The 24,175-nt window shown below is 39.0% G+C and overlaps 2 protein-coding genes, 1 long non-coding RNA gene and 1 other non-coding gene across 4 annotated transcripts; 1 reads left to right on the top strand and 3 right to left on the bottom strand.

Annotated features, from left to right (window-relative positions):
• Nucleotides 1-320: 320 nt before the first annotated feature.
• On the bottom strand, nucleotides 321-10,600 carry LOC126376009 (N-acetylglucosamine-6-sulfatase-like). The gene is made up of 10 exons (XM_050023159.1): nucleotides 10,420-10,600; nucleotides 9,457-9,712; nucleotides 9,320-9,379; nucleotides 8,364-8,564; nucleotides 6,525-6,677; nucleotides 5,105-5,272; nucleotides 3,925-4,126; nucleotides 3,044-3,351; nucleotides 2,023-2,139; nucleotides 321-1,008 (listed from the first exon to the last, which is right to left on the bottom strand). Exons 2-10 carry the CDS (start codon nucleotides 9,580-9,582, stop codon nucleotides 841-843), a joined length of 1,503 nt encoding a protein of 500 aa, XP_049879116.1. The 5' UTR covers nucleotides 9,583-9,712; nucleotides 10,420-10,600; the 3' UTR covers nucleotides 321-840.
• Trnav-uac (transfer RNA valine (anticodon UAC)) lies at nucleotides 3,505-3,576 on the top strand. The gene has a single exon. It is a non-coding gene; the product is annotated as a tRNA-Val (tRNA).
• A 1,500-nt stretch (nucleotides 10,601-12,100) lies between the features above and the next one.
• On the bottom strand, nucleotides 12,101-23,699 carry LOC126376393 (uncharacterized). Its single transcript, XM_050023718.1, has 11 exons — nucleotides 23,672-23,699; nucleotides 22,894-23,081; nucleotides 21,918-22,506; nucleotides 19,080-19,197; nucleotides 18,364-18,492; nucleotides 17,465-18,276; nucleotides 16,250-16,371; nucleotides 15,344-15,390; nucleotides 13,414-15,263; nucleotides 12,946-13,196; nucleotides 12,101-12,560 (listed from the first exon to the last, which is right to left on the bottom strand). Exons 1-11 carry the CDS (start codon nucleotides 23,697-23,699, stop codon nucleotides 12,423-12,425), a joined length of 4,272 nt encoding a protein of 1,423 aa, XP_049879675.1. The 3' UTR covers nucleotides 12,101-12,422.
• On the bottom strand, nucleotides 16,682-17,445 carry LOC126376094 (uncharacterized). Its single transcript, XR_007567686.1, has 3 exons — nucleotides 17,307-17,445; nucleotides 17,144-17,226; nucleotides 16,682-16,754 (listed from the first exon to the last, which is right to left on the bottom strand). It is a non-coding gene; the product is annotated as an uncharacterized LOC126376094 (long non-coding RNA).
• Nucleotides 23,700-24,175: the final 476 nt, after the last annotated feature.

Below are 24,175 nucleotides of genomic sequence, written 5' to 3'. Positions count from 1 at the left end.
TTATAAAAACAACAAACAATGATGTGTTCTCGAGAGCCATGGTCCAGTTAACTGTACCACGGTTAATAGAAAACAAAGCCTAGTCCGGCCAACTGTACGACTGTTAATTTTGATTAACCGTGGTCCGGTCAACTGTACTACCCGACTGTACCTAGGAAAAAAAGGGATCTAAAAAGCAATGTTGCTATTTGACACTTGCGCATATAAAAGTGCGCAATGCAAATGTCAAATAGCAATATTGCTTTTTAGGTGATTTGCTTTAGGAAAGTAACTTTATTCTTGCATTGAGTGTAGTTTTTTAGGAAAATAAGACAAGAGTATAAAATAAAATATTTATTTCGAGACCTGCTCACAAAAATAAGTTAATATAGTGCGTGAATAGCGTGTTAACTAAGGGTGCTACGTTATTCTAATAGTAGTTCTTGAGAAGGATAAGGTTCTTGAGAAGATAGATTTTTTAATTGGTATTAAGTACGAATCGGCGAAAAAATTTAAGCTTCAGAAGTGTGTTCAGAAGCTTTAGATGTGTGACCATTTAACTATTACGATATTATAAAAAATAAAATGTGTTGTGCGTTAGTGACAAAATTCTAAATCATAAATAATTTTATACTATTCACACTACATGTCACTTAATTACCTAAATACATTTTTCGTGGATAATCTGAGTTTTGGGGTTTTCTAGACAAACAAAACAAGGCTGAATGCTAGACGATGACAAGACATTAAAAAAAAGCGTTTCCACAGACGCAAAATAATTTCAAAGAGTAAAGAAATACAAGCATAATTTATTAACATTATCAAGCGAATCCCCTCTACAGATAATGTAAATTTTACAGTCTAGAACGCTTGTTGGTCGAAGGTGATGTCGCACTCGGTTACGCCCTTGCACTCTAACAAGCGAACCAGGGTGAGTTGGTACCAGTGCCGTATTGCGGGCAACATCTGGTCCTTGATATTCCTCAACTCATAAGGATCTGCCGCCAAGTCGTATATTTCTGTGAATGACTGTAAAGAAAAAAAGGGATGATTATATGTTTTTTATCGAACAACAGCGACAGGCTAAAAAATTACGTTCAGGAACATTGGGGTTCAGGAACATATAACCCGACAGAATGAAGTTGAAGCACACGCCAAACGGGTTGCATACCAGCGGGCCTAGCACCGTAAGCACGCGACTCTTTCTCGCCGCGACAGAGATCTTCTGTCTCTTTCTGTGCAGTACTGTGAGAGAGTGACGGGTGACGTTTGTCGAGGCGTGAAAGAGTCGCGCTCTTACGGTGCTACGCCCGCAACGAGATGCTCATTTGATTTATCCGGGTTTGTTTCATTCTTTTTAAAATAAGCAGCTGTTAAAAAGATGGATGTTATGATTTAAAATAAAATTAGGAGGTGTCTGGTGGAATCAGTATCAATATTAGATATATAGTTGAATTGCTGTTAGTGTCGCTAAAACTGGACGGCTGAACCGATTTGGCTAGTTTTAGTCTTGAAATATACGTGGAACTCCAGGGAAGGTTTAAACGGTGATAAAATATGAAAAAGTACTTGCTTCTAAATAGAAGTGCACTTTTCACGTGAGGAAACCCACATTCCCAAGATAAAGATATGCGTTCCGGAGGTAAGTGACTTACCCTGTATTGGGCTGGTGAAGGGAACTTCGCGGTTGGAAGATCAGACATGCAGTTGCTTCTGTAGATATGATACGTCTCATCACCTTCTTCCATCGTGTGGGTTAGGTGGATTACCAACCTCATCAACCTGACAGGGTTACTATTGAGCCACCAAAGGTCCCTGACATGACTCGGACCAACGGCTTAACGTGCCTTACGAAGCACGGGTCGTCTTACTTTCGGACAATCAGGTGATCTGCCTGTAATGTGATTTGTGATATGTCCCCACCGGGATTCGAACTCAAGACCTCCGGATCGTGAGCCCAACGCTCAACCACTGGACCACGGTGGCCGTTACTTATTCTGGTAGTCACACCGGGTCATCTAGTATTAGATAATGTAAACTTACCTCGTCGTCGGTGAAGTAACAGAACTTGGTGTTAACACGCTGCGCGAGGTGGCGCACGCAGCCGTACGTGTTGTTGCGGGCGTCTTGACACTTGCACTCGTAGAGTGGATGGCATTGCTGGAACGAGAGGACAATATACAGTCAACATCTTACTAATTTATATAAAAAAATATAAAAGGGCAGTAAAGAAAAAAATAATGCATTCGGCTGAAGAAATGAGGGCATGAATTCCAGTGAATGCAGATCCTAGTAATCATTCCCACCGGGGTGCAGAAACTTATAAACTCGATGCCTTAGTCTTATTTAATTTTAAAATTTCAAGCTATTCCAAGATGCGTTATTACCCATTTAAACGGTAATGAAACATAATAGGGACTGAGTCAAAGAAAGTCAGTCTAAGATGATCACACTTAAATCACATATTTATTTCTTTTTCACATATTTTAAAATTTTATGAATTTAGTAACAATGAGTACGACGTTTGACAGCATCTAACAGAACCCTGTTCTTCTTGTTGCACCTCTGACTAGGACTTGTCACTGATGACGTCATACGACAGTATTCCATACAAAGGAGAATGGGCGAAACTGGTCCAAGAACCTCCACTGATGAGACTTATATGTAATGAAAGCTTATACTTTCCCTATGATTCTGGCAAAGTTCTATCAGATTCTGTCCCGGGATTCTTTTTCTACGGCCGTGTTTGTCCTGGCTATGTAGATTTAGTTACTGAGCAACAAATCTTGAGTCGATTTTAGTCCCCCACTGTATTTTATCACATTTTTAGCCAGGACAAACATGGCTGTAGAAAAAGATCCCTGGGACAGAATCAGATAGAACTTTGCCAGAATCATAGGGAAAGTATAAGCTTTCATTACATATAAGTCTCATCAGTGGAGGTTCTTGGACCAAGTTTCATACAAATGTGCCCATTGTCATTTCAAAGAACATTTTCGTTTTGACGTTTAGTAAAAAGTATCTCATTTGACTAATAGTTGTCAGGCAGCCCAAAAATACTTACAGCCAGATTATCGCTGTCATAACTCCATGGGCATTTCGGATCCACCGTACCGTCCCTGCCCTCGCCGTAATACTCTACCAGCATAGCTCTATCCCCTACATCCTTATTTCCCAAGTCTATGGGATGCCCATCCATGGTCTTGGGAGGATCTACGCCGGCCAAGTGGAGTATCGTCGGGGCTAGGTCTATGTTGAGCACGGGCTGGTCGCTATGGACGTTCTTCTCCACGTTAGGTCCTCGGATGACAAGAGGAACTTTTATGTCAGTCTCGTACGGCTGACGTTTGTCGTACACTTGGGAGAATTGACCTGGAAAGTAACGAATAGATAAACAAGTGTTGGCGTCAAATCTGGCAACCCCTGTTGGCTAGCTTTGTTACTATATGGCGCGTAGCAGCGGGGTGACATACTATATTCTTCTGTGATATCGCTGCGTAACACCAAGAATAATGAAAAATGGCGGCCTCTGTGGTCCAGTGGTCGAGCGCTGGACTTACGATCCGGAGGTACCGGGTTCAAATCCCGGTGGGGGCATATAACAAAAATTTGTTAGGACATTATAGGCTGATCACCTGATTGATCTGTGCTTCGGAAGGCACGTTAAGCCGTTGATCCCGGTTACTACTTACTGATGTAAGTAAGTAGTCGTTACATGAGCCATGGCAGCGGCCTTTGGCGGCTCAATAATAACCTTGACACCAGGGTTGATGAGGTTGGTAATTCACCTCACAACCCACACGATAGAAGAAGAAGACCAAGAATATATCAACATAAATATCAAGTGTTGAGCTCTTAGATAAAGCGATTTTAGATGATAATAAAATAGGCATGATTCTTTGAGAGATGCGTAAAGAAAGAAAAGTAACAAAACAATCCACTTACCAACGTGATATCCATTATCCGAAGTATAGATCAGGTAGGTGTCTTCAAGCAGCGACTGCGAGTCTAGAGCTTCTATCACATCAGCCACCATCTCATCGACGGCCAGCAGGGCTTCCCACCGCGAGCGGTACACGCGGTCGAGTTCTGGCATCATGGACTTAGGTAGAGGTGACGGCGGCATTGTCAGCAGCCAGTGCTTGTCCTGGAGTGAGGAAACTGTTAAGTACGTATAACCAAAAAGTCAAAGGGAATACTAATAGCGAGGTTTGTACAGTTACCCACCGTGTCGTACTTCTAGTGAAGACGAATTAAGCAGACTACATGGAACTTCATTCGTGACTTTATAGTCCGATAAGGATAAGGGTTACAAGGTTTTCCCAGATATTCAACATCATCTCCCTAGCATTTCCGTTTTTCACAGGGTCCGTTTGACAGGTCCAGTTTTTACAGAAGCGACTGCTTGTCTGACCTTCCAACCCGCGAAGGGAAAACCAACCAGGTTAGGTTAGATCACATAGCTCCGAAAATGCATTTCTCGGGAATGCTGGTTTTCTTACGATGTTTTGAGCACGTGATAATCATTTATCCAAACGTGAATTCGAAAATAAATTCGACAATCAGATTAGGCCTGTGCTGGATTCGAACCTGCGACCTCAAAGTGAGTGGCTCAAAGCCAGTTTACCAACAGCTTGCCCAGATATTGGCAGAAAGTAATTCACATTATAATGCTTAAGAACCATACAATCGACCAGTTGCGTCTCGATCTCTGGACGTATATTATATGCAGGGGAATAATCCTGGTTTTGGATTTTAACATACAACCACACACCAAATACCCACACCCACTCCTTGCCAGCAATTTAAGTGTCATGTAATAGGAAACGGGCCTATTGCCATTAACCGGGCACAAATCCTCGAAACCACGTTTCCACATTTTGGGTTATTTTGTTTTGTAATGGAATCGGAAGTAAAATATAATATCATACGTATAAACGGTACACATCTTCGTGACGTTTTAGCTTCGTCAACATTGGTGAGTCATTATCACCTCATCATCATCTCCCTAGCTTTATCCAGTTTTTCACAGGGTCCGTTTACCTAACCTGAAGATTTGACAGGTCAGGTTTTTGAGTCATTATCATCTATCAAAATAAATTTGTAGTACGTCAGAGCTACTCACGTCGACAGCAATGTTGAAGTTGGGATGTCTCACCGCGGTGACATTTTTATACACTCCTTGGTGCCGCGGCGCGGGGGTGAACGGCTGGTGAGGCGCGGGGGGCGCCAGCACCATCAGGAACGGACGAGACTCTGTCTGGTTCTCGATGTAGCTGATTGCTACATCGCGCTGGAAGGTCACGGTACATTTGGAGCTCAAGCATTTATTATCGTTTCTGATTCGTGCGTCCGGAGACTTTATATGGACGCCTATCTATGATGGGCTTTAAACCCGTCGCCATACCTACCTGATAGGACTCCAATACCTACTATATATTATTATTATTTATTTAATTACTTCGGAAAACAAAGAGTTCCATTGGTGTTAGTAGCACTTAAAGTAGGTTAGTAAAATTAAACTAAACACAACACAAATAGGATAATATATATGCCTGCAGGTGTGGCTCTAGTAACATGAAATTGCGAATTAAACTTTTCTATGCTGGATTGAAAGCGAACAAAACCATAGAACGCTTTCAGCTTGTTAAAAACAGACGACAAATAACGTTTGATTAGCTACACAATAAATCGCTATTACAATTCTAATAGAAATTATACACGACATAACAAGCTCACGACTATATCCCAAGTGGGGTAATCAGATGTACATCTATCGCAAGATGAACTAAGTACCGACACCTCACCGAGCTTTCTGTTAGACCAACGTGATAGGTCTTCTTCTCTCGTGTGGGTTGTGAGGTCGATGACCGACATGGTTATTATTGAGCCGCCAAAGACCCCTGACAAGACTCAAGTAACGACTACTTACCAGTAAATAGCAACCGGGATCAACGCCTTAACGTGCCTTCCGAAGCACGGTGATCCTTTCGAACAATGCTGATTACCCGTAATCAGCCCAATGTTCTAACCAAACTAATGTCCCCACCGGGTTTCGAACCCGGGTCCTCGGGATCGTGAGCCCAACGCTCATCCACTTGACCACGGAAACCGTTATAGGTTTTTTTTTTTGCTTACCTCAGGTAAATGCAAACCTGGAGACCTGCGAAATACCTGCGTTAGGGATGTCTTGAAACGTTACCCGACTGCTATTGGCACGTCTATCTAGTGAATCGTGGGAGAAGCTGCTAATCAGATATTAGAAAACTTTGAACGAGCCCGTCTTGAAGATCTTGACGCCAAACGCTAGATCCGAAAAACTCGACCCGACCCTACCACTACACTTCTAACTCAAGTGGGACTCTCTATTGTGCTTCTTGCAATAGGACTTTCAGAACTTTGGTTTTGCTAGTCACGCTCGCACTCATGCAAGAGCTGAGGCTAACTCTGGCTAAGGGTGTCGCCTTCGACGGATACGCCAGGCTAACACTAGCTAAGTAAGCCATCAACGGATACGTCTGGGAGGACATCATCATTATACTCACAATAACATCAGTGAGGTAAAGATCGGTGGAATGCGTCGGCACGCCGTTGTTTGAGATGGTGTAGTTGTAGTAGACAGAGTTGCCGACCAGCCCGTGCCACTCGGACCACCCCGGGGGCACTCTCTCCGGCCCGCCCGCGCGCTCCGTGCCGTACTGATGGGCATATGCATTCATTATAATGTGGTGCCGTGGTGCGCAAAAGGGTAGTGTTTTCTTTTTATCGTGTGGGTTGTGAGGTGGAATACCAACCTCATCAACCCTGGGAAGGGTAGCGTCACTGTTAAGCAGAGTAAGGAATATCTCCAACAATATTCTCATGTTGATTAGTGAGATGCCTGACAGCCCGTTTATAAAACACTGGGCCCAGACTCATGTGTGCTGTTCAGGGACCAAAAGTAGGTCATATATGAATTAATTTTCTGATACTTTCCAATCCTTACTTAAATTACTAACTTAGTTTGTAAGTCACTGTAGTAACAATATATGGATTAATGTTCGAAATAAAGTTTTTTTTTAAAACGCTGACAAACTGAAAGGGCTAGGCTTAGAGAAATTATAGATGGGAGTTGCCTTTGGGCACACACATAGTACAAAAAAAACCTCGTTTTACACAGACACAATAAGTAGACGTTATCTTACACGCGCATCTGTGTGTGTGTGTCGTCTGACGCCCATACGATTGAAGACTAAGGTAAACCTAGCTCGTCATCAAGATTAAATATTTCATCCTTGTTCCCATAATACCTAGTATAATACTATGTTTAAGTCTATCTAACTATATTTAAGTCCTGTAATAGGGAGTGAGTTTATTGCCATTAACTGGTCTCCAGTCCTGGAAACCGAAACATAAATTCAAAGTCATATAGGTTGGAGGTCTATCCTGGTTTCAGAGCTGTTATTGAGCCGCCAAAAGCCCCTGACATGACTCATGCAACGAGTACGTACTTCATCATCATCAGCCCATTAACGTCCCCACTGCTGGGGCACGGGCCTTCCCTATGGATGGATAGGGAGATCGGGCCTTAAACCATCACGCGGGCCCAGTGCGGATTGATGGTTATTAACGACTGCTAATGCAGCCGGGACCAACGGCTTAACGTGCCTTCCGAAGCACGGAGGAGCTCGAGATGAAAACTTTTTTTTTTGTGGTCACCCATCCTATGACCGGCCTTTGCGAAAGTTGCTTTGCTGCGCCACCGAGCTCGAGAGTACGTACTTACATAAGTCTAATTCAGTGGTTTAGTGCCCAAGACGGGATTCGAACCCGTGACACTACGATGTAAGCCACGCGTTCTCCGAACAGGACTCTCACGAATTCGCCCTAGTTACCATATACTTAGCACCGGACTCTTTCTCGCCTCGACATACGTCACCCGTCACTCTCTCACAGTACTGCACAGAAAGAGACAGATGATCTCAGTCGCGACGAGAAAGAGTCGCGTGCTTACGGTGCTAAGCCCGCTGGTCCATATTGTGGCCAGATAATTGTGATAAGCTCACCACTTTATCCCAATGGCTACCCCATTGGGTAGCTCAAAGGTACATCCATGGCAAGATGAACTAAGTACCCACACCTCATCGAGCTTCGTTAGACCAACGTGATAATAGGTGATGAGCTGTATCGCCTTCTATACCGGTCGAGCCAACTGTGTTAGTGAAAACTGAACTTAGGATACAATTAATAACTCATTGGGACAAGTCCAGTTCGAACCGGCGCTTCCCGTTTGAGAACCAAGCTGGTATAAGTCAGTGATTTGCAATAAAAATAGTACCTAATAGTAGGTAGGTTCCTAACTCTCCTAACATTAAAAATTATACAAAAGCCGTTACACAACCCACCTCATTCAAGTACTTCCCAGCATAGAAGGTGTCATATCCGTGTTGTTGCAACACGTTGGCGAAGGTGCGTCTCTCGTGGTTCTGCCAGGAGGGCGAGTAGCACCCGCCGTGTAGGCTGTTGTTATACGTGTTGTGGTTGTGGACGTACAACCCCGTGAGGAAGCTGGCTCGGCTCGGGCAGCAGATTGGGGAAGTCGTGTACTGGAGTGGGCAACATATAGCATTCCTTAATTCTGACCTTGTAAAGAGCAATTCGGTCGTGTACTAGGTTCAAGATAAATATGAAATTCTGATTACTAAATAAAGATAGATCTAAAACTAACGAAAAGCATTTCCTTTTTTTCTATTTAACTTATTTATGAATTTTAATCAAGAAAACCTAATAATAAGTCCGACATTGTATCACGTTTTTCATACAAATTCCATAGTAATTTCGTGTTTTGGCCTTTCGTAAAAAGTAACTGATTTGACTAATTGGAAACTAGCCTATTTCATATTCAATTATAGCATGTCACAAACATAGTTAAGGTGGAACATAGTAAGAACGACAATATAAAAGAAGCGACACAAAGTCCCTTATAATAATATTATAAGATATTCTCTAATTCATTGGGTTATTCCTCTAAATAGAAACAAAATATTTGGCTTGGCAAAGAGTTATCGTTTACAGTTTTAATAGGACTGTTGGCGAAATCGCTCATTTGATCTATTACGACAAGTTGTAGACTTAACTGTCTATAAAACAATAATTAAAGTATCCCGAAATATAGTAATATGATAATACCTATAGTTCAGCCACTAGTATTGGTAAGATTATAAAATTATACCTTAGGCACTTATGTAGAAAAAACGGTGCTAAACACAAATACCAATTTATATAATTATTTGTAAAGTGATTCTTACTAAATCTTTAAAATTATAGTGCATTTTTATCTTATTACAGTAGTAAAACTTACCGAGTTAGTAAATGTAACCCCTTCATTACCAATGAACCTTTGCACATTCTTCATTGGAGTCTGAAATGAAAATAAAATAAAACACAGTTTTGCTAGCTAATCTATTTATTTGCTTATTACACTCATAATGTACTAACCATCCCACCTAAAACCACATCTTGGTCGTCGGTTAACACCACAACGAAGTTAGGCTTTTTGCCCTCACACACAGTTCCACATATAACGAGTAACAATAAAGAATTTAACATATTGTTAATAAACATATTTAAAGCTTATAAAAATAAGTTGTTTATATTGTTTTACTGTGGAACAGCGGGCATTAGTTCAAGCCCTGTGCACTCGCTAGCAATGATGACACCAACTGAGAAGAACCCGATGCTTTTAACCACTGACCTGAAAGATAAAAGGATATCTCTTTATAAACTATGACTGTTAACAAAGAATGTATCATCACAACTTGTAAAACAAAGTCAGTGTGGCTGTATGTTTATGAGTATGTCTGTGACTAAATAAGCTGCATGCGCTGCCTATGTAAAGAATGGACTGCAAAAATTTCAACAAGCATTGCTATCGATTAAATAATTAAAAACATACAGTCATAAAGATATGACCAAATTGAATGACAAATATGAACATTATTGGTTTAAGTTTAAAGTGGGTTCAGGGTACATAACACAGATAAGCCAGGTTAAAACGATAAACTTTAAATAAGTAGCTAACGAACTTCACTTCACTGATAATAATAATAATAACCCACTACCTATTTTACGCTGTCAGTTACAAACTAACAACTTAGGCAAAAGTATATAGAGAGAGACCTTGAATTGAATTTTGTGAAATATAGAAAGTGTATTAACATTAAGTACCTATTTGTAATCACGAATAGGTACCAAACATATACGATTACCATACATGTTTGGTACTTAATAAGACAGATTTATTATCTTCAAAATTCAATGAAACTATAAATATGCAGTAAATACTTAAAATTTTATTGTTTTTTATATACTAACGGCTTTTAAATAAGTAAAAAATATTAGAAAAATATACATTTGTGCTTCCACAAACCACATTTTAGAGAAGAGGTTATGAATACTCACCATTTAAAAGGATCGTAATAGAAGTCTTTCACAAACGCAACGACACCTTTTTTGCCCATTATATTAAACTAAATATATTTATTTTTAGTAAATAATGCAGGAAACGTAAAATTTCTTGAATTAATCGATAAATCCCTCGCCAATTTCAAAGCCTTTTTTGACAGTGACAATGACAATTAATTAGTGATGTGCAAATATAATTCTTGCATACTTTCTCGAGTACATAGGCGGGTGAACTCGAGTAGATATTTAAATTGAAACATGAAGCGCCCGCAGCCGTCTCCAGTCCTTGTGGCAATCTGTAATTAGATAACTACTCGCACATCAATCTTAAAAATAACACTAAATAACAGTAATACTTTTGCATTCTTGTCACGAAAGTCTATAAATAATACAGCTAAAAATCTATCGTCTCCGCAAAGGGTATTCGGCATAGGCCTTTGTTCTCATAATATTATATTCTCAAAATATTACATTCGCAAAACATTACGTTCGCAAAATATTATATTCTCAAAATATTACCTGTACAATGAAACAGAAAATATGTAAAAATAATCATTCTCTAGTAACGAAAAAAAAATCAATTAACTTTCTATAGCGATCTGCGGCTTGAGAAGACTGATGCGGGTTTGTGAGAAGTATGCAGGTGGCCACGGTTTAACATGGAAAAGCCAGTTTAAGTATCTGGGGCACATTGTTACTACCGGTGAGAAGGTATTAATATAAATATAATAATTAAAAAAAAATGTATGTACCTATTTTGTGATCACGGTTTTATATTATAATTGATTTAATGTTATTTTGTACTTCATTATACAAAAGATAATATATTGAGAATATAATATTTTGCGAACGTAATGTTTTGCGAATGTAATATTTTGAGAATATAATATTATGAGAACAAAGGGGCATAGGCACGATGCTGTGGATTATACAATAATAAACTGATAGTTATACATATACAATAATTAAGAAGTAACCCGAAATATTTTTTAAACTATATCGATGATAGTCACGGTCCTACAAAAATCGATTGGAATCGAACTCGAGTGCTTTTGCATTTTGCATGTTGCTTATTATACCTACTTAATCGTTCTAATGTAAAGTTTTAAACACTAGTCTCGTGAAAGTGACAAACTTTGCGACAAACTTCACTACACGGCACAAGGCAAAGTTACGAGAAAAAAAATGTGCTTGTTAAGTGAGTTTACAAGTGTTGGACGTATAAAAGCGAGAGGATACAGAGCATGTCTTCACTGGGCCTGACGGGTTTTTGCATCTCCACAGGAATCTGAGGGCATTCGGATCTATAGAATTAATTTTAACTCTCAAAAACATACCTTTGATGTCGCCTGTTACCTACTGCTACCCTGGGTACAGTGCGGATCTCTTCACGCCAGCCCCACAGTCCACCTGCCGTTGTCAAATACAGCAGACGATTCCAACATCTTTAGCGCCTTTGTGTCGTTAGCATTCTGTCTAGGCTTACCTAAAATACCTAAAGCGTCGTAGACACCAACCTAAAGGGGTCTGTGTTGCCGACCGGCTCGTTAGATCGGCCTACTTATACATATTTCTAAAGGAACAAACTTCGTAAATAATGGATTTAAATTATGAATAAAGATTTTATTAATACTTTTTTATAAAAATAAAACAAAATTTAATACTTCTCATCAAGAAAATGACGCACAAAATCCACATAGACATCACAAATATAAAATACGATCGCATTATAAAAAAAATGTTTTACAAAACAACACAATACCCACGTAACAAAGGTCAAAATTACGCTAATAATTAGTGAATGGCGGTACAATTATTTCCAGGTATTCCTGTCAAAGCCCTTCAAAATATCAGCGAATTTATTTGGTACGAAGATTGGCATGGTAGATGCGTTGGTCTTTGTCACCCGTGACGTGACTTGCGACTCTCCTGAAGGTTTTATAATAGCAATACCAAGATTACGTCCATGCGCGTATCTCAACTTTGCCTCAACGGTCAGTTCAGTTCCTCCTATAGCTCAGAAACCCACGAACTGAGCTGAGAAAGCTCCTCTTCAGTTTGCTACTAAGCGGTTGTATTGAATGACTGCTGTAAAACGAAGCTGATGTGTCGTATATCGATGAAGATAGTTCGATTGCCTGAAATACAGAAATTGAAAAAATATTTTTAATATTTAACCCTATGTCGCGTGCTGATGGGCGCAGGTTAACAAACTTGTAGGAAGGCTCTAAATAACCATGTCTTTGACAGTATTAATTACTTTCGGTTAATAGGTAGGTACCTAACTGAAAAGCTACTCCTCCCTATGAAGTTATGTTGGACCATACTGAGAATCTTGAGAGGGCTTCAGATGGAGTGGAAAGTCTAAGCACTGTGCTATCTACATACTAGTCAAGCTACACTTGCTTCTGACACCGAAGAAGAGAGTATTATTTACACTATTTTGGAATCCATTTCAAACATACTTTCTCATAAATTTTCTGCGCGAATTGATTAATTGATGAAAGAAGAAAATCCATTTACCCCAAGCGACGTGTTTATATGGTACGAATCGATAGAATTGTTGAAGCTGGGTATTTTAGGCGGCCGCTTGCCGACCTTCACTTGCGAGGTCTTGGACCTCATCACCAGGCAGGACATCAGCCGCCGCAGGAACGGCTTCCGAGGCCTCGGCTCTTGGATGTTCAGCTTCGATTTAGACGTCCTGTCTGAATATTCAGAGTATATCGAATAAACCGATGTGCCCAGGTTTGGTGTTGGAGTTCTTTTATGACCTGTAATTGTTGAAAATATTAGGCACTTAGGTATTTAAACAAAATATTTCATGTGAACCAGTGATATTGTAAAATTACCTAATATGAGTGGCTACGGGTAATGTTATTGATGATATGTAGATCTGCCTACCCCGATAATAGTACAGGTGAGACCTTATGACTGTGACGTATGTAATGTAGGTATAGGTAGGTATCTAATAATAAAAGCATTAAGTACCTTTAAAAAGAGTATGAAGAGAATCGGATTGATAATTCTTTTCTAAAAGGTTAACGACTGATGATTTGCGTTCATTGTTCGGGTTTACAGGTACATTTGTAGAAGAAAATGTGACATGTTTCAAATAAGTCACGCTGGTATACCGCACCTCCGTCGACGAAGCGGCAAATCTAGCCGCTCCTCTTTCGAAGAGATTATGCACGGAAAGGTCACGACTACGCTTTTTATTCAATTCGCAAAAGTAACATTCATTTTTGAAACATTTTTGCGTTTTCCTCCCGCAGACCTTGCAACTGTGAAGTCTTATCAACGTCCCACATTTCACACAGTCATCGTCATCTGGTTGAGGGAAATCGTCTTGATTGCACGTATCATTTGCCACGTTTTTCAACTTTCCCAATAACGACCCTATTTTTGATTTACCCGGACATCCTGCTTTTGATGGTTTCGGTGGAGGGTGTTTCTCTCTTACATATTGTTGCTTATTTACTTTATTATCTATGCAGCATTGTGTGTCACCTTGGCCCATACGGATTTCCGATACACTGCGTAATTTGTGCATTGCATCAACTCTAAAAGGTTTTGGTTCATCATTGTCATTTTCTTCATCTACATTGACACTGTGCTTTTCTTGCGCTATAGAGACAAGCGTTCTGTCTATCACATTATTTTGTACACAGCTCGACTCCCTCAGGAACACTGGCTCTCCATCATCATCGTTGACATATTCGAATTGAACCGATTTACGAATACCACCTAATAATTTTGGTTCAACGTATGAGCTTTGAATGCCTACACAACACGAGTTAGGGTATACTTGATTGTTTTTATGGTTTAATTCGGACACATACCCACATGTCTCAGTGCATTTCCTTCTGGTCTCACCAATGGAAAGACAGGAGTTCTTACATATACAATTAGGTTTTTTATTAGTCGCATTTTCTATTGTTCTTTTCACTTTATCGTACTGCTTGCGTGAAAGTATGATAGGTTTTTGCTTCGTAAATTGGTCTATCTGCAAGAATATATTTATATTGCGGTTTAAAATGAGCTGTTGATACAAAGGAGGGATAGGTGACGCAGTATCCTCGCAACAGCAGTCCGGGGGCTCTTGACAAGGAGGGGGTGGGGGCTGACAGCACTGCGGAGGCTCAGGATCAGGTTCGGGTTCTAGGGTATAGGTAGGGACGGGATGATAAGAGCACTGAACTCTTTTACATTTTGCTGGTTGTGCTATGGGTGCTTCCCTTAAATGGGATCTATATCCTGTAGGTCCTCTTAACTGGTCTCTTTGTCTTTCTCTAGGATCATTGAAATAATGTGGAGGTTCTCTTAAATGATCTCTATATTCTCTAGGCTCATTGTAATGATGAGTAGGCTCTCTTACATGGTCTCTATACTCTCTAGGCTCATTGTAATGATGTGTAGGCTCTCTTACATGGTCTCTATACTCTCTAGGCTCATTGTAATGATGAGTAGGCTCTCTTACATGGTCTCTATACTCTCTAGGCTCATTGTAATGATGTGTAGGCTCTCTTACATGGTCTCTATACTCTCTAGGCTGTTTTAAATTATGTAAACATTCTCTAGGATCTTTTAAATGGTTTCTATTTTCTCTAGCTTCTTTTACATGAGTTGAAGTTTCTCTTAGTATCCTTACTTTTTCTTTCTCCTTTGGCCTCTCGTTTCCTTTCCCCTTTGGTGCTTCTTTTTCTGATGATTTGGATTCACTTGATGATTCTTCCTTTATTGCTTTGATTTTGTTGTCGTGGAAACATGCGCAATTTATTTTATCCAATTTGTAAACGCTGCAGATGGTACTTTCTATGTCTGTTTGGACGTCAGTGCTCCTATAACAGACATTTACAGAGATTATTGAAATTGTCACGTGCACGTAATTACTCAATAAAGTAAATAGAAAAAAAACAACCAGAAAATATTCGGAGAAAGATCCACTTCTGCCTTTTGTGTGGTTCTCTAAAATAAAAATAAAATAAACATGAAAAAAAATTTAATAAAGTAAATACATAATCAATCAATAAGCAATATAATTCTGTGGTCCAAATATCCCTCTCCGACGTCATATTAATAATGTTTGTAACAATGTTTCGTAACAATAAATGTATAAATTAATAAATAATCAAGCAACAATTATTTTTATATAGGTATGCCTCTGCCATCACATTATATTTTTGTATAATTATGTATCCCGAGCAATGAGAAAATAGGTAATTATCACGTTATATCTGAACAGTGATTCGATTTGAATATAGCATTTTATTTTACAATAGCTTCAATGCGCGGTAAGATTTCTTTTTGTTTTTTTTTTGTTTTCCCCGAAGGCAAAGGGAATTATGCCCGTACAGCCATGTCTTATGTATTTTTTTCTTGATGATTAATGAAATGATGAAACCTAAGCCCCCCTGAGCAGACTCCTACTCCGAACCTCAAACGAATTAACTCAAAAGTCCGCATAAACTTTCGAGTTATGAAGCGGATTGTTGGCACGAAACGAAAATAGATAGATAAGTACATTTTGTTTATTGAATATTCCGATATAATAACACTGTCGTAATGTTTTCCGACTAACTTAATGCGATCATTAACCACAAAACATAACTTCGTATTAATTGTTTAGATTATTCAATGAAGAAAGCAACTGTCCCGTTCCCGTTCCCGCCAAAAAGTCCTGCGCGGTAAGAATGTAATCTGTCAAACAAAAGTGTCAAAGTACGGAAGCCAGTGTTGTACGCTCATTAGCATAGTCATGTATCAGTCAAGATTATGTCGATCGATTTATTCTATCTAACAGTAGATAGACGATACAAGTACGTACCTCGATGAACCTGGACGGTGCAAGCCTGGTGTCGATTCCCAGCAACTCCTGTATCTGTTTGTCTCTCTCCATTGGATTGGTGACGTTACAACTGTCTCCCTGATAGTGCTTCACTAGTGGTGCTGGAAAAAATACTTATATGATATCAATTAGCTGTAACATTTGAGGATACTGCTCATGCGGTAGCAGTAGTGTGTGTCAGTTAGCAGAAAGTTCATCATTTTTAGACCTCTAAAAAGGCCATATTGAAGAATTTTTAGATGAAAACAGCAATATGGCAATTTGAAATTTGCGCATACAAAAGTACATCATTACTTTTGGGGAGCGTAGCCTGGAAAGTCCCTCAATCTGAAACTGAAGGTACCTATTAAATCATCTTAAATTTTATATTTGTGTAGGATTAAGGAAATTACGAAACTTACCTATAAAGGGCTTGTCGCTTGAGTCGCTTGGGTTTGATGACATATGAATTCCACTAACGTCGCTAGACCTTCTTTCCTCTTTCCTAAAAATATGAAAAATAAAAACAAATTACTCAGTCAATTTTCTATAAGAAGTCCAAAATGCACTTAGTCCTAAGTTTTGTGTAGCTTACAAATAATGATTTATTTTTAAGCTAAGTACTTACTTAGATAAAATGTTGCCTTGTAATCCGATGTCAAAAATTACCTTAACATAATATAAGAAAGAGATACCTATGCAAATGTAAATTAATTACATTGATTGAATTTCAAATACTTAATGTAAAAACTCACGATATTTTTATGTGTCTGCTAAAACTAATATGAAATAACAAATAAAACCATTAGGATTTCTTTTCAAACAAAAAAATAAAATCCGTTGACGTCAATGCTCACAGAGGTACTTAGTAAAAAAATAACAAAAACATTCTACCTGTGTAATAGATCGATACTATCTCGTGGGTGTAATCCTGGATGATCTTTATTAATTGCTAAATCAATGCCGATATTTGATGGCTGAAAATAAAATATACGTCTCTATAGCAAACACAGCAATAGGGAATACACCTTCGAATGATTAAACAAAATAAACTCACGTCATCTAAAAGAAATGTTTGAGAAAAGGATGTTTTGCGAACATCTTGGCCGTCACGCCTCAAAAGAAAGTTTTCTAAGGAATCGCCATCTACTTTATATTTCTGTGAGCCCTGTTCCTTGAAACTCTTCCGAATACGAAGGTCCGCCATGGTTTCACCTTGTCGGAACGTTACGTCATAAGTCTCCCTTTTATCGTCAATGCTAATGGAAACTCCTGACGCCTTGTTTTTAGCGCTGACCCAGTTCATGGCAGCGTTGGTTTTCTTATGCGTGGGCGACTTGTTGTCGCCTGGATCAACCACGCACAGACAATGCGGATCGCCCTCTGTGTTGGTGCTCTTCTCAACGAGAGGAGTCGATCGCTCAGCTTGTCTTTTCTGGTATGTGCCTGCTGGCGGTACATGCAGAAGAACACCCACCTTAATATTCTTTGATTTTACTTCATGCGTAGTTTTCTCTTCACGAAACATTTTTTTCGACGTGCTTGTATTTTTTTCTTCAACTTTGATCTTTGTTTTTTTATTTGTCGGGCTTTTTGAACGGACAGGGGACCGAGCTCGCGGTTTTTCGTCGCTACTGACTGAATTCGCTACTGCCTTTGATTTCCCGCCTCTTTTTTTATCATTTCTTTTTGATTTCCGGTTCTTAGGTGCTGGGAGTTCCTTAATTACATGACTTTCGTCATCTTGTTCGTAAGATTCTTTACGATCTCTAGAATCTTCGCCTGATGCTTTGTCAACTTTCTCCTGATTTGGATATACGGAGATTATAACCAATGGATTGTTGCAACTATTTTGAGATCGAGTGCATGTATCAAGCTCAGTCTTAGAATTTGTGTAAACAGGACTGGGGCAATGTTTAGGACAATTACATTGAACTATCTGGTCTTTATTAGAAACAATCCTGAGTTTTTCAATGTTGGAAAAACAAACTGTGTTGAAATTTCCTGGACTGCATTGGGTTTCCTTGCTGAAATTATTCATTTAAATTAATGATCCTTCTACATTTTCATAAGTAACTTATTTAAATACCTATTTATTTGTTTGTTTTGCATACCTGCGGTAATTGCTGCGGGTGGATAGGAATACAGGACAGGTCGTTGCTGATATAATATATGAATCTTCAGGCAATTCTTGTTGTAAATCTGCCTGCACATTGGCTTCCCTTTGGTTTTGACACGTAAGTCTATACAAAATGAAATTTTAATTAATATTAGGAACTATAGTTATCTGCTAGCGACTCCGACCGTGTAGACTTCAAACATCGCGCGCGGCACTTTTGTTTCCACTCTAAGGGGCAATGTCCGGGATAAAAAGTATCACGTCATAAGACTCTTGAGTCCCAAGTAGGTTTTGTGAAAAATGAATCGTTCCAGGTGCGATAGTTTTGCCAGATTGTAGGGTGTCTCCCTGATGCGGAGCAGTTTTCCAAGATCTGGAAGTTTTCCCATACAAATCGGGAGGTTCAGATCACACCCCCCCAAAGTATCTTACCAAACTCAACCTTAATTGATTTCATCTAAATGAGCATGAAACATACATTTTATACATAATCCTAAAATGAATATGCCCTACCGTATGTAACTATGATAGGTATGAGATCAACCCGTCGCGTCGTCCTTGTAATGTGATATTTAGTAGACAAATTATATTAAATAATATTAACAAAAGGAATTATAAAAAAGTAGATAGACAATAGTCAATATGCTGAATACACGGATACAGGCGTGGTGGTAATAATGACATTAATAGAGATGACGATAGGGTCGTTACCTTCTTTTGATAAATTCTCTAGACTCCTCATCAGACCACGGCACGCATTGCGATTGATGGTAATATCGTGGTGCTTGAATCTGGAGAAACTCTGATCCCTGCATAAAGTCGTTCTCGACTGTAAGGAAACCATTCGATTATAAAATAAATTTTTTAACAAAAAAAAAACCGACTTCAAACGCAAAACTAAAAAGCAATAAATAAATTTACTTCGCACAAAGTAATTAGTACGTATTTTCAATTAGTTAATTATTTTATAAATCTGAAGCCGGTGCCAAGGAAATGCTACAACGAAGTACCGATTCATATATTTTTCAATACTGATTGTTTTGTAATTTTTTGTTTGACATTGTTTTGTAATTGCTTTGATATAGGTATTAAACAATATTGTGTGTAAGTACATAGTAATTTGATATTGTAGTAGGGTTGTTGTAGCATTTACTTGGCACCGACTTCAGAATTATAAATTAATTAACTAATTGAAAATACGTACTAATTACTTTGTGCGAAGTAAATTTATTTATTGCTTTTTAGTTTTGCGTTTGAAGTCGGTTTTTTTTTTGTTAAAAAATTTATTTTATTTTACGATTTTAAGTGATGGTTAGACCGAGCAAGGATGCAGACAGACAGATTTTCTGATTTATATTCATATATAATAATATAATATATTATTAGTAGTGATCACAATTATTATTGATGAACATGTTTACACACACACACTCACACACGCGCTAACGCACACGAGCACACGCGCACGTACACACGCACACACACAGACACACGCACACACACAGACACACGCACACACACACACACACACACACACACACACACACACACACACGCGCGCGCGCACACACACACACGCACACACACACACACACACATGTGTATGTGTACATACACACATGTGGTTGTCAGTGGAAGCTGCTATCATACACACTCACGCATACATATAGATACAGTAGATTTCGCGTGGTTCGCTCGCTGCTAAAGCAGCTCGCGTGTCCTGTTTATTCGAAACTGTCCCTCTTCGTATGGCGGCCATCTTGTTTTTCCGCCATTTTGTTTTATTTCACCGGCGACAGAATTTGACCAAGATTTAAATGGGTGTCGTGGAAACAAACAAAATCCAGGTGCAATAGGTTTGCCAGACCGTAGGATGTCTCCCTGATTGGGAGCAGTTTTCAAAGATGACGTTCCGATCACACCCCTATACATCATTTTTACCCCCAAGACATTTTCTGGAAAAACAAAATTTTGTATGGCGGCCATCTTGTTTTTTCGCCATTTTGTATTTTTTTCACCGGCCATTAAATTCGACCAAGATTTAAATAGGTTTCGTGAAAGAAAAATTGGTTCAGGTGTGATAGTTTCGCCAGGCCGTAGGGTGTCACCCTGATGCGGAGCAGTTTTCGAAAATCGGGAAGTATTTCCATACTTAACATGACGATTCGATCACAACCCCGATATATATTTTATATCCCGAGACATTTTCTGAAAAAACAAAATTGTGTATGGCGGCCATCTTGTTTTTCCGCCATTTTGTTTTTTTTTTTACGCGCTATGGAATTTGACCAAGATTTAAATAAGTGCTCTGAAAGAAATATTGGTTCACGTGCGATAGTTTTGCCAGGCCGTAGAGTATCTCTCTGATACGGAGCAGTTTTTGGTGACCAGAAAGTATTTCCGTACTCTACATGACGTTTTGAGTAAGCGCCCCATACATTATTTTTACCCAAACCGGCTTCTTCCAAAATCGACAAAATTTTGTATGGCGGCCATCTTTTTTTTCCGCTATTTTGTTTTTTTGCACCGGCGATTGAATTTGATCAAGATTTAAATACGTTTCGTGAAAGAAAAATTGCTCCAGGTTGTATAGTTTTGCCAGGCCATAGGGTATCTCCCTGATGCTGACCAGTTTTCGAAGGTCGGGAAGTTTTCCCGAAGCCTAAAGATCGATCCGATCAATATGACTTTACAAACGCACTAGTCGCTCCTACGATTTTTGAAAATTCCCCTCGATTTCTCTGGTCTTCCATCATCAGATCCTGACTTCCTTGACATGGGACCCCCTTGGGTATATCTCCTTTCAAACAAAAAAAGAATTATCAAAATCGGTTCATATACGACGAAGATATGCCCGAACAAACATAAAAAAAAAAAAAAAAAAAAAAAAAAAAAAATATACGGTCGAATTGAGAACCTCCTCCTTTTTTGAAGTCGGTAAAAATCATTGAAGACATCAACAGACAACAGGTGTGGTGTGTCCCATACGGCGACAGCCTGCGATAATCAGACCCACTCCGCTAACTTATATTATCAAAGATACTTATTCGTCAATTCATCATCACAGCCCGTTTTTCACAGAGTCCGCTTACCTAACCTAAAGATTTGACACGTCCGGTTTTTTACAGTAGCGACTGCCTGTTTGATCTTCCAACCCGCGAAGGGAAAACCAACCAAGTCACATACCTCCAAAAAACAAATTTTTGGGAATGTGGGTTTCCTTACGAAACCTACACCAATAGAAAAAAAAAACTAAAAGGATACTCTTCGTCAAAGATACTTATTATAAAGTAATAACCGTGACCTTCATAGAAACATGTACTTGAAATAGAAGGAACTCCAAAAATTTGCAAACATATTTATGTTTTTATTATACCCTATTTTCGAATTGTAATTACAGTATGGCCTCAATAGTACGAATCGGGGCTGACTTCTATAATCCAAACCACCACCGAAAAATACTGTGAATTCTTCAGACAATTTTCTATTTGTGTTGTAAATTTTCGTGAGTGTCGTGTATGTAACAATACAACATGTACAAATGCTTACCGGGTTGGCCATCCACCATAGCCGCGCATTTCAGCACAAATCGATCGTCCTCAGTGCGCCCGATCTTGCCAGAGATCCTGACTCTGCTCCTATTTGCTTTCACCTCTTCTTGACACCTGGGACCTTCACAGTTAAGAACGTCCACGTTTATAGTCCCGCATTCATCATCATTATCAGACTCCTCCGATTTCTTTCTACTTTTCTTTCTCTTATCCATATTCAGAGAATTTAGAAACTTCTTAATGTTTTCTTCTACAGCGTGATCATCATTTTTCGTATAATTCAAATGGTTGTTGGAGAATTCAGCGCTTCCTGTTGTTTTGATCTCGTAAACCTTCTCTCTCTTCTTGCCCGCCACAACTAGGTAAACGTTTTTAGCTTTAATAGAATTTTCTTGGTTCGAAACTGTTGTTTGAACTTTCTTAGTGCATGAGCGTCGTTTGCGCAGTTTTTGGACACTAGAGTTGTTGGGAATGACGGTGACTTTAATCAGAGGACGTTGCTTCAAGCCGTGCACCGGTCTTGGATTTATAGAGCTTTTATATTGCAGATTGTTATAACTGTATTCTGAGTACTCATGGACGTTTATCTGTTAAATCATATTACAATTCAATGATCTATTAGCACTAAGATTTCCTTAGTAATAAAACACTCGAGTAATGGATATATACCTAGACGAGTAAATATGGCAGAAACATAAAATATGCATGATTGTAAAAATGTCCTTGCCAGATATTATTATCAACCCTATTGCGTTATTGAAAACTGTAGACTGAAAGAATTGATCGATCGATGATAGATAACTTAGACTGGTATTAATCCAAAGAAGAGAAGCTCTCCTTTCCAAAATAAAGAAAAACGAAAGTAGGCGAAAGGCAAGAGGGAGCCCTATTTCGCTACAGTAGCAAAGACATTGCTACGTCGGTAACAGCATTGCTGTTAACATGCTACTAAGTTAATAATGAATGAAACTCACCTCTCTCTCCGTAGTCTTCTGCAGTATGAGCGACGTCGAGGACGGTATGTCTGCCCCGTACAGTCGATGGCGTGAAGGAGCGCCCTTCACAAGCTCTGCATACTCTTTGCTATACTCGGGGTGGTACACCCTGTTGTTGACAGTCGCGAAATTCCTTTGCAATGAAGGACTTACAAACTCTAAGGAATCTAAAAAAAACACGCAACAAAAAAATAAATAAAATACAAACGAAAATAAAACAAAATTAAGAAATTTAATGCGTACCTGCAGCGTTTGGGTTAAAATTGTAATAATCCATATTGTAAATTTAGAGGCTTTATTACAAAAAGAATTCGCGACATAACCGCGTTTTTGGCAAATGATTTTTTGTCAATTGACAGTTATGATAAATTCAGGTTGTTTTAATTTTGCCAGGGCGTTTCAGTCCGTATTCCATGCCAGTGTTTTAGTAGTGTTATAATGAATAAAAAAAAAATAGTAAGTAAGTACCTGTTAAAATCAAAATCAATCTGAACAGAGGGTTGATTTTGAAAACTCTCTTGTTCTATTTTAGATTTTCCGATAACGAAACGAAGCGAAAAAAGAGAATGAATAAAACTATAAAGCGTTGGTGAGTTTGTTTGTATTAATATAATGAATTTAAAATTAAGGAGTTTTAATGCACACACCTCTTTTCGCTTTGACACTTTGAAAATTGACAATTTTGAGTCCTTTGCATGCAATATGTCAAAGATTTCCTTCGCGAGATAATTTCTTGAGTATCAGAATTCTAAATTACCGGTTGATGTGTCGGCTTCTTGTTCCATTATCGTGGTGTTATACGAATTTCCTTAACATCCCATCACAAGTATTATGACACTACTAACGCACTAAACTTAGCCTTATCCTTTCAATCCAACAAATATTTCGTCATGGCGATATCGTACGCGAATCCAGAGGACAGACTGATCACTCAGATGATAATACCGGTATCTGAAAAAACATTCTTCAACACCAAATGGAAGCCAGAGAAGCCACCCCTTTGTGCCTATGACATGTTGTACCATCCACCGGACTACGACCCTAAATCAGCACGGTCGGACAGGAAGGACCCTGGAATAATCAGGAGGAATATTTGGGATCAGGTAAGTATCACGTAGAGCGGTTAAAGGATAATAGGATTACGAAAGCGGTATATAAAGCGAAGGTTGATGGTAGGGCTGGCAGAGGTAGACCTAGAAGGACGTATATTGACCAAATTGGAGATGTCCTTGGAAAAGGTTTAGTACGATCTACTCTGAAC

This window comes from Pectinophora gossypiella, chromosome 20, assembly GCF_024362695.1.
Source record: "Pectinophora gossypiella chromosome 20, ilPecGoss1.1, whole genome shotgun sequence".
Classification (NCBI taxonomy): domain Eukaryota; kingdom Metazoa; phylum Arthropoda; class Insecta; order Lepidoptera; family Gelechiidae; genus Pectinophora; species Pectinophora gossypiella.
This window is presented reverse-complemented; position numbering and strand designations above follow the sequence as displayed.

Bases quoted from the DNA above. Each gene is read 5' to 3' on its own strand.
- LOC126376009 (XM_050023159.1), bottom strand. From the start codon at position 9,582: ATGTTTATTAACAATATGTTAAATTCTTTATTGTTACTCGTTATATGT. The intron at 6,678-8,363 runs GTGGGTTGTGTA...TATGCCCATCAG, and splicing joins CTGGGAAGTACTTGAATGAG to TACGGCACGGAGCGCGCGGG. The intron at 2,140-3,043 runs GTAAGTATTTTT...CTCTCGTTCCAG, and splicing joins ATGACAGCGATAATCTGGCT to CAATGCCATCCACTCTACGA.
- LOC126376393 (XM_050023718.1), bottom strand. From the start codon at position 23,699: ATGGAACAAGAAGCCGACACATCAACCG. The intron at 18,277-18,363 runs GTATGCAAAACA...GAATAATTTCAG, and splicing joins ACCCGCAGCAATTACCGCAG to CAAGGAAACCCAATGCAGTC. The intron at 12,561-12,945 runs GTAAATGGATTT...TCTGTATTTCAG, and splicing joins ATATAAACACGTCGCTTGGG to GCAATCGAACTATCTTCATC.